The 10,226-nt window shown below is 38.7% G+C and overlaps 2 protein-coding genes across 4 annotated transcripts; both read right to left on the bottom strand.

Annotated features, from left to right (window-relative positions):
* Positions 1 to 537: 537 nt before the first annotated feature.
* LOC121783219 lies at positions 538 to 5,261 on the bottom strand. Of its 3 annotated transcripts, none has more exons than XM_042181229.1 (10): positions 4,817 to 5,261; positions 4,635 to 4,720; positions 3,950 to 4,040; positions 3,558 to 3,854; positions 3,322 to 3,469; positions 1,780 to 2,733; positions 1,448 to 1,686; positions 1,292 to 1,365; positions 988 to 1,096; positions 538 to 832 (listed from the first exon to the last, which is right to left on the bottom strand). In XM_042181229.1, the coding sequence occupies exons 1-10, from the start codon at positions 4,847 to 4,849 to the stop codon at positions 773 to 775; spliced, it is 2,091 nt and encodes a 696-aa protein (XP_042037163.1). In that variant the 5' UTR covers positions 4,850 to 5,261; the 3' UTR covers positions 538 to 772. The 3 variants fall into 3 exon arrangements, with proteins under 3 accessions (XP_042037163.1, XP_042037162.1, XP_042037164.1); XM_042181228.1 differs by having other exon boundaries at positions 3,950 to 4,091; XM_042181230.1 differs by lacking the exons at positions 4,635 to 4,720; positions 4,817 to 5,261 and having other exon boundaries at positions 3,558 to 3,849; positions 3,950 to 4,069.
* Positions 5,262 to 6,077: 816 nt separating this feature from the next.
* LOC121783976 (clathrin coat assembly protein AP180-like) lies at positions 6,078 to 8,201 on the bottom strand. Its single transcript, XM_042182158.1, has one exon. The coding sequence runs from the start codon at positions 8,104 to 8,106 to the stop codon at positions 6,325 to 6,327; it is 1,782 nt and encodes a 593-aa protein (XP_042038092.1). The 5' UTR covers positions 8,107 to 8,201; the 3' UTR covers positions 6,078 to 6,324.
* Between the last annotated feature and the right edge of the window lie 2,025 nt (positions 8,202 to 10,226).

Genomic DNA, 10,226 nt, shown 5'->3' on the forward strand with positions numbered 1-10,226 from the left:
TTGTAGTTTAAATTTATTGTGATCTCTTCAAAATTAGCATCTTTTGTAGTACAATTTCGTGGGTCGTTGGAAAAGATAATTATGATTTAGGTACTTTTTATGTTACGATATAGTATTTTAAAACATGCTTCTTTTTGTGATATATATGAATGTTATTTAAAAACATGTCAGGCCGTGTGTCCAACTCTTACAGCATAAAAAGGAAGAAAATCCACTTCTATGAACTTTCAGGGCAAGAAAGATGAAGGGAAGGCTCAAGTTAATATCCCCAACTTCACAACAGATGAGCAAATCTGGTTGGTAGTAAAAGCGAGTCCATTCATGTACAGGTTAGTGAATAACCAAAAAATTTAGCCTTTTTAGAAATGATGAACAGTGAGTTTGAGATCAATGGTATTTGGAGGGAGTAATACCAAAATATCGAAGGCTTGTTCTGTCAATTTCCTCAAGCATAGTTTTTAATTTACTTGATACACTATGAACATAAGAGATGTTTTGAATTTGTTCATTTCTGTTTACCATAGTGAAATCTAAAAATTAGTTCTTGCCACAGCCTTTCATTGAATAAAAACATGTAAATTACCTTCAAAATTTCTACAGACAACACCAACAAATATTTACAGCGTTAGCAGAGATTTCAAAAGGAAAAATGTACTACTCCTACTACTAGTAATATACTACTAATTTCACAGCTGATACACACATTCTTATGGACAAGCTCTCACATGTACAACTTGGCATATACCCGTTGAGATTCTGTCACGTTTCGATGTCATCTAACCATTCCTGGGCTCAACCTGGTCCTGGTGATGGGACTTTTCCTAACTCCTCGCTGTAACAAGTAATTTTTTTTTCATAAATGGCAAACTTACATCCAAGCTACTATGTGAATGAAACTAATGAAGAATAATATGCATCCACGTTACGTGCAGGGGGTGTTACGACTGAACCTTATCATCTATGAGATGCTGCGGGAGATGTACTTACACTTATACTTGTTGCAGAAGCGCGTGGATCTTGTTCGGCCTTCTGAGCACCTGCTCTCCCAGGTCTACGTGACAATCTGTGGTATAACTCCTTCATATGATTATACGTGCTGCAGTAAAAACGCAATGCGTTAAACAAAACTATAATCATCAATCTGATATTCACCACTGAATATGAGAACAGCGCTTTCATGAATTCTGTTATTAATGTATGTTCACGACCATTTACCCTAATTAAACTAAGTTTAACATTAGATATGCTGTTTTTCATACTGAGATAACACGACTAAGTGTGGGAAAAATACCTTAGCCGGTGTCTGTTGCACGCGGTGAAGAAAGCCACAAAACCGTTGAGGATACTCCGGAGAGCACGGAAAATCTGAAAAAAGACTGTAAATGAGCGAAAGAAAAAATAAACAGGCACACTCAAGTGGCAAGGGTAGAATAGTACAACGAACTACCTGAGAGAAAAGGTCGTTCCACAAAGAGCGCCAGATTGAAACCTCATACGAGCTCACTGTTGATTCAACATCCCTAGAAAAACTAACTAGGCTGCCGGCGAATAGCAACAAATCTCCAACCATTTCATAAACGAGTGTGCATAAGGATGCCACGAGACTACAAAATCCAAGGACTAATCGGATTGGAGCGTAAAGGAGTTCCCACAGGATCCAGAATAAGGGATATATAACTGATATTGCTGCAATCAAACACAACATTAATATACAAACAAAATTATTTGCGTAAAACAACTTAGAAATCCAAAGAACAAAAAAGAAAGATGTATACTCACCAATATTCCATACAAGAGACAAGATATACCACAATGGCAGCAGTAACATCTCTATGAGGTCTCCGATCATTGTGAAACAAGACCCAGCCACCATCCATGTGACTGAAAAGAGATTCTCGGCGACTTCCGCTAGCACTGTCCAAAGAGGAAGTAAGAATTCCAAGAACTCACCAAATGGCCCAGCCATTGGCTCTATAACTAATGTGAAAAATGAGCGAATAGTTCGTGTAGCAGAAAGAAACCACCTAATTGCCTTTTGAGAATTATGAAGGAATAACATGGTCCCTAAATACTTGATTCTTGAAATCATTTCCAGTGATTCTATCCAATCAAACAGGGGCCCGAACAACCTAGATGCTGTGGCCTTAAGGAGAGGTACATTTTTGTACAAGTCGTAAAACCCAATGAGGACAGTGATGACCGATATAAGCACGTAGCAAGCTCTGGCCAAGGGACACATCCATGGACGATAAAGATGGCAGAACACTGGATAGGATTGAAGGAAAATAACCCACGATGGAAGCCCAGCTTCAAGTAAAGTGAGTAACCGCACATCAGACATAATTATGTCTCTTAATTTGAAAGGAAGGTCACGATCATCGAAGCGGAACAAAATGAGAACATCACGGTACATGGAAGGCTGGAGTGTTTCTTCACAGTCACTCATATCTGGGGTTTGAGACTGTACCTCAGCATTTTCGGTGTCTGCTTCTTCAGAAGATGTTCCGAGATCAAAGTGTACAGGACTTGTAAGTTTCCGCCTTTTGTAAGGAGAACCATCAGGAGGAGGCGTGTGCAGTCTATGTGTCAGGTTTTGTATCTGTACTGAATACACACTGAAACTACTACTCGAAGAGCATGGAGATTCAGCTTCAACACTCGTGCCATCACTTGTGATATCGGCCTTCTTGTCAGTCTTTGGGAAACTTTCGTGTGCATCATGGAAAACTTCCCCTGTCACAAGGCCGATTTTAGGAACAATTTGGAGAATATATTGGGTGACAGAACATACATAAAGATGAGACACTGTGATTGTAGATAACAGAAAAACCACATGATAAACGGCAAACCTAACATAGGTTTTTCTTGTAGAACACATTTCAAAAGGGGAAAATGGATTGTTGGATTCTGACAACTAAGGTTCAAGTATTGCTCAAAGTAACATCCATCATTTTTCGCAACTTCGATGCAGTCCATTTTCAAGATTAAAGAATAATCAATTAGATGTATGACAGGAGATATTCACATATATAATTAGACTGCATATGTACAAGGAACATTAACATCTCCCCCCCCCCCTCCCAAATAAAGAAATAAAAGAAAACTAAAGCTAAGAAAACACAGACACACATAAGTCATCCGATGTTTTTGTTTAAGGTTCATCATCTTGGAGCAGTGGTGATGTACATACTCAGTGATGTTTTTTTTTCTCTTGCTCGTTGAAGATCCACATAATGATCAAATGCAAGAAGCAAGAGAGATGACAAGAGTATAATTAAGAATGTAGAGCAAAACTCTGTTAGGAGGTAAATTCATCACTACCTATTGTAGCATCCAAATGGTCTTTCAAAAGGCTCCGTTCGTTGCGGGTCCCAGGGAACCATGAATGAATCAAGTCTGCTGCTTGGGCTAAGCTATCAAATTCCCACCTTCTCATGACTTTAGCCTCAATTGCAAGCGAGGTATCAGTCTTACCATGAAACAAAAAGAAATGGATACTTTGAGTCACTGAATAGATTTGCATGCGTCAATTGTAACAAAAAAAAAAGATTAGCTACCTGAAGTTCGTTCAAATAGTTAATACCACGTACATCACTCCACACAACCTCAAAGACAATAAATCCATACAAGGTTCTGTGCAACTTGCTGTTCGCAATCAAAGAATTTTTAAGCTTCTTCACAGGTAACAAAGCCCTCTTCCGGGACAAGGTCACCGCATCAATTAATGAGAACCACTGTTTGAAGTTTTTCAATTTACTTGTGCTTGACGAGGGAGAAGTCTCTAAATCCGAAAGTTGTTTCATCAACTTCCTACCCTCCTTCCTCTTCGTGTTTGCAAAGGGGGACAACCTGGACTGCAGCACAATCACCAGAATCACTCAAGTCACCCGAGCCAATGGCCACAAATCAAAGCTACAAAAATGTAATCAACCAGAGATGTTTCAGCAACCTTAGTGACCATTAGCTGCCACAAATGTGTGGGCCGTGACACAAGATCCTTCAACCACGGCCGGTTGTCCACCAAGATGTAGAACTTCTCACTGTCAGAGGCCATAAATAGGCTCAGATGTGAAAGATAGGACTGCAAATCCCTGCTCAAAATTACCAGAATACTTCAATTTCTTCATTTTATAGAACTACTTTCATATCCATCATCAAATCCCCATCCCCATCACTATTTTTATAGAGAGAATTCAATTCAATCAAAAAACAGAAAACACACAATCAGCTATTGATGGAACTACTTTTAGAGAGAGAATCTGATTCAACAAAATTTCAGCAAACGTACACTATACTAATACTCCACTTAATTGATGGAACTACTTTAAGAAAGTGAATTCAACTAACAAAAAGTTCAGCAAACATACAATCAACTGATAATTATACTAATGGAACAAATAACTCTGAAAGAGAATTCAATTCAATCAAAACTCAGCAAACATAAAATCAGCAAAAATCATCCAACACATGCAAAGGCGACAAGAAACAGATAAAAACGTCAAAATAGCCTTACAAACAAGATCACGCCACATATCTTCACGACTTCAATATTTTCAAATATTCCACCGCTTATAAGAAAGAGAGAAAAAAAAAACCGAAACATCAAAACAAAACAAAAAAAATTAAAAAATTACCCAATTTGTAAGCCTGTCAACGGAAACACGCAGCGGCCATTGTCTCCATTCGCCATCTGAATCTCCGTTCTTTCTCGAAAACACAACTGTTCCATCAAAACAACAAAATTCTCAGACGCGCTCGATCCCAATCCCAACACACTACTCAAAAAAATACTACAACAAATCAAAGGAATCAAAACCTGAGGTAGACAATGCAAGTGTGAGCTGATCATGCGAATTCCATAACAATTGCTGCGGAGCACAATCGAAAAGGCAGGCGGCACTACAACAGAACTTCATTAAACAGAAAAAGTTCAAAATAAATAAAAATCAACAGCGAGAGGCAGCCAAAGGCTGCGATCGGCGCTTTGATGGCGCAATCAATGGATAAGAACAACAACTGCTGGAGCCACGCGCGTCGATAAAATAAAATGCGACAGAAAATGCCTAGAATTAGAGAGGAAAATTCGCAATTAATGCGAAGGAGGGAGAGATTGCAGCGGATTTAAGTCGAATTTCGGATTTTTGGACTTGGAGCAAAGGTTTTTGGTGAGGGGATAGAGAGGCATAGCGGTGTTGGCCTAGAGAGGGGGACACGTTTACTGCGTGAGAGAGAGGAGAAGTTTTGTCTGGTCTGATGAGAGAGAAACGGGTTGACGTTATGAACCGGATAAGGGTAGTTTCGGTATTTCTGAAGCTTCCCGCCACTTGCAATATCTGACAATAATGATGTGATCAATTATTTTTTTTCATGTGCTATTTACTTACTATATTCGAATAAGCTACAACTAGGATTTTTTTTTCATGTGCTATTTACTAACTATATTCGAATAAGCTACAACTAGGATTTTTATTTCGATTTTTAGTGTAAGACTACGAATTTATGGAAATGAATGACTTTGGAATATTCTGAGAACAAGGCGGAGACTTTTTTAAATATATTATATTTCTAAAATTACATGGTTGAAAAATATAGTACATTGTCTGATTCTCATGGTGTTGTTGCCTTCGCAGCACTGGCTAAGCTTGTCTTCCCCTTCGTCCTTGGCTATGTTCTTCGCGCCTTTTGTTGAACAGGATTGCGGCTACTCGGTTTGAGGCTCTCGCTCCCACCCAATTTGTTGCTCGATCAGACGGATCCGATTAGGCCGCTCGTGCAGCATTGCTCGTGGTACATGTGGTTTGACATTGTTGAAGTTTATTAGGAATCATTGTTGAAGAAATTTATGGTGTTGAAGTTTATTAGGAATCATTGTTGAAGAAATTTATGGTGTTAGACTCCAATTTTAATTAATTGGGAGGGAAATTCTACTTTCTGCTTTTAAATTCATGTTTGACATTGAACTGGTCTCGATTAGTCTCCACCTATCATTACACTAAAGGCATGATGCAACTTTCTATGTCATACATACATTTATTTCAATGAGAATTCAAAAATACAAATGGTGGGGTTACCTAATAATTAAACACATAAATTACACCAAAACCTATTCTTGAATAATACAAAGTCAAAAACAAACATACAACAATACCAATTAAAACAAAATCAAGAAAGCAAACAATAGTCTCAAGTATACATAGAATTCCCTCTCAACTGCTTTTTGAAGTAAAATTCTAAGTGAGAATTAGATGGCATCCGTAAAAATCGAACTCGTAATAGTCTCTCGTCAGGAGATCGTCCCTCCACCAACTATACTAATAATCCAAGTTAGATATACTTGCATGTGACATTGTTTTGGTTCATCAACCATTGTTGCTGCTCACGCGCCACAAATTGTTGGTCCAATGAATTACTCCTTGAAAAATGTTCCACCTCATTATGTCCTAAAAATGGACTTTGAATTTGAAATTGCATTGGAAATTGAGGAATTGCACGGAATGTAGGCATTGAAACCGTATGTTGAAGGATGGGTGCTTCAATTGGATCATCTAAGAATGGATTGTAGTAGTTGTTTGGTGGCATTGGGTGGCTCTGTACTTGTTGGTACGGTTGAGATTGCCTCGGCGGTAGGTCCGGCTCGAATAAAATAAGCTCCCAATTGTCTGACAAGTTGCCAGTAGGGGCCGCAGAGGGGCCCGCCTCCTCTGCAGCATGTGTTGGCATTTTGTCAGACATTGGCAGTATTGAGGGTGAGGATAGTGGTGATGGCGAGGCTAGTGTCTCGGTCAACACGAGCTCCCAATTGTCGGAGGGCGACGATTGTGGGAATCTGTGGTGTCGTTGTTGTTCTCGGTCATCGAGGTCCGACCCGTCCCACTGCGAGATGAGGTCGACCATGGAGTAGGAGACGGGGAGGGACCTGATCGAGGACGTCTCGCTCATCATGAACGCCTCGTCTCGCTGTGGGGGCTCCTCGTAGGCCTCGAGATCGATGGAGATAGCTGGGCACGCGGACGTCTTCGTCGCTGTGGCATTGATTAGGTCTTGTAGCGAGGTGCACGGTGATCCCACCTCGGACAACGATCTCTCCCCCTGATTACCTCTCTCTGTTTCTTTGTCTTGAATGGCCTTTGCATTGGATGATAGAGAAGTGGATTGTTCATTCAAGAATTCTTGCAAAGCCTCAATTAGGTGTTCCGATATTGATTGAATGCTTGGATACTCAGAGCTACGCCCAACACCTATGCTTTTGCATAAAGTGTAGAAATTGTTTAGCTCTTTGAATTGCTTTGCAGCTTTGGCGCAAGCGTGGAAGGTACTGACACAATTTTGGAATTGTAGATGGAAGAAGTTATCAAGAATGAGAGAGAGGCCATCTGAGATGTCTTTGTATAGATCGAAGCTCTCTTGAACGACGTCGTATAAGCACGTTTGGACTAATCGGTTGATCCGGGCCTCTCCCGTTGGCCGGGTGGCGATTGCCCGGTCAAGCAGTCGTTGCCAATACGTGATCCGGTCGAGGAGCATTGCCGGTTTCATATCTAAAACCGGCTCGCTAGACCGCCTGCCGCGGGTCGTGACACGTTGGTAGGTCGGGCTCTCCTTGACCAGCCCGTTAACGTGCCTTCTCCGTTGGAGCTTGCCGGTGAGGAAGCACTCGAGGCGCTCGTCTAGGTAGAGGGCGAAGGTCCGGACGAAGGACGTGAAGTCCCACGGGCTGCTCGAGCTCGACTCGTCTCGGAAGGAGGAGAGGTTGAGGATCTTCGCGCCACGTTTCATGGCGTGGAAGACCTCCCGAGGGAAGTAGGGGTCGCCGTCCTGAAAGATCCGGAGTACAAGCATCAAAGACTTGAGCGCCACCATCCAGTTCCGCGTGCGGCCTATGCGCTTGCCAATGGCACGTGCACAGGCCGCAGCGTTGAACTTGTTGGAGGAGACGAGGAGGAGGACCTCGCGGACAAACTTCTCATCGACCGGGTCGTCATCGTGGGTGGTGGCCTTGAGCACAGCAACTTCAAGGGAAGAGGAAGTGGTGTTTGAAACCTTGGCTAGGTTAATGCTGGTTTGGTCCTTGACTGCACCAATTGCTCTTTGAAGTTTGCTTGGCATTGTTGATGGTGGGAATTTTCAATATCTCATCATCAACAATGACCACTCTCAATTTTTAAAGAAATGGTCAATTCTTGATTTTATTTTTTCCTTTCTTGATGTTTGTTTTTGGAATTCTAGAAAAAAATAATGAAAGTTAGTTCAGCCAAGAACAAAATGGGAATTGGAGGGAGACTATTTTTGGCATTCTTCAATCTCTTTTTTCCTTTTCGGGGTTGTGGGGTGGGATGGGGGGCAATGGGTGGTATTGCAGGAAAAAAGAAGAAAATTTGGTTATGTGAATAAGATATCATGTAGTTGAGGAATGGTGATATATTTCCTAAAAGTTCTCTCCCTCAAATACTTTTTTAGCAAGATTTACATGATTGTATATACATAATATTTTAGTCCATAATTAGTTTTACTATTACTTTATTACTAATTTATCTCTTTTTATATAATAATACACGTCAAGGGTCATGATAAACTACAAACCCTCTATAATACAAACTATACAAACTTTAGGCGTTGACATTGTTGACATTCCGACATTCCCCCCAGTGACAGAATTTGTATTAGGCGTTGACATTGACATTGACATTGACATTGACATATGAATCCCATTGCTAACCGTTGATTACTTACAAGAAATGTGTAGGATTAAAGTTGATCGTTTGTATTATAGATATGGGTTTGTATTTGATCACACCTCTACACGTCAATGCATTAGAGTTTAGACATAGACATAGTATAATTGATGATAGAGAGCCAAGTGGCGAGTGTCACGTGTTAGGTTTGGGCTCCGATCATAAGTATATTTGTGGTGACTCACTTTTTTTATTTCAAGATAACTTTTATAAAAAAGAAAAAAATTATTTTATTTTGTGTTTTTTCTTTATTTTCTTTACTTAACATTCAAAATAAAGTTGCATACAATTTCGTACCGTCCAAGAAAAGAGTCATTTTCCTTGGAACGAAGGGAGTACATGTTCTCAGGGGCTCTTAGGCCCCTCAGCCATTTGGATAATACCTATATATAATACTATGCTATTTATGTTTAACATATTGCTAGTGCATTTGGTCAGGGTTCCGGCCTTCTATATGATAGGTACCAAGTTTGAATATCCCTTGGAGCATTCTACTTTTTGGTGATCTGTTCCTCTATTTTGGATTCATATTTTATTAGATTTATATTATTAGTAAGATTGATTTTAAAGCTATGCTTATACTAATTCATTTGCATTTTTTTTTATCAAATTAGTAATTTTTGTTGATTTTCTCATATTCATTTATATTTAATTGATTTTTTATTAAAAAATTTTATCGAATTTTTTCACTAGTAATTTTGTAAAAATCATTTTTAAATAGCATCATAAAAAATGATTTTTATAATTTAAGAATAGAAAATAATTCTTTGAATCTATAAATATTTTAAAACACTATTATATGTTATTAATAAAATCAATATGATGCCCTTTATTATAAAAAAATCTGAAATACTAGAAAATAACTTTGATCTAATAAATCGGTGCTATGCTCTAAAAAAATCTATTTATTAATTAATTTTTTCATCATCCATTTTTCACGTGTGCCTTTTTATATTGCTCACGTCCGAGCTGTTTCCGTGTCGTCAGCATTGAACACAATTAACAAATTTTCATGCTAATTTGGGCTCCCACAGTAAAATTTCTGGCTCTGCCATTGCATGTTCTTGTTGATGGTTGATTATTATTATGATATGACATGGTAATAAATTAATGGATTTCAAAATTATAATGATATTATTTATTTTTTTAATATCAATTCTTCTACAATCTTATCAATTTATTAGTCAGACGATTAAGTGCCTCAAGTTTCATTTGTCGTCAGTTCAGAATTAATTGTCTTCTTTACATTCCACTAACTCATCACACTCACATTTCATTATAAAACTACTATATAAAAATAGAACTCACATTCCGCTAAATTTTTTCTACTCACTTTTCATTAAGTTTTATCCGGTCAAGTCAATTTATGCCACTTAATCACAGGTAGAGGGAGTATAATGTAATTTTTAATGTAAATTTTTTATAATTTCATAAATACATACGCTAATTATACATTTAAGGGCTGACTGGTAATAAATTGATTTTTTATAATAT

Source organism: Salvia splendens, chromosome 21, assembly GCF_004379255.2.
Source record: "Salvia splendens isolate huo1 chromosome 21, SspV2, whole genome shotgun sequence".
Classification (NCBI taxonomy): Eukaryota; Viridiplantae; Streptophyta; class Magnoliopsida; order Lamiales; family Lamiaceae; genus Salvia; species Salvia splendens.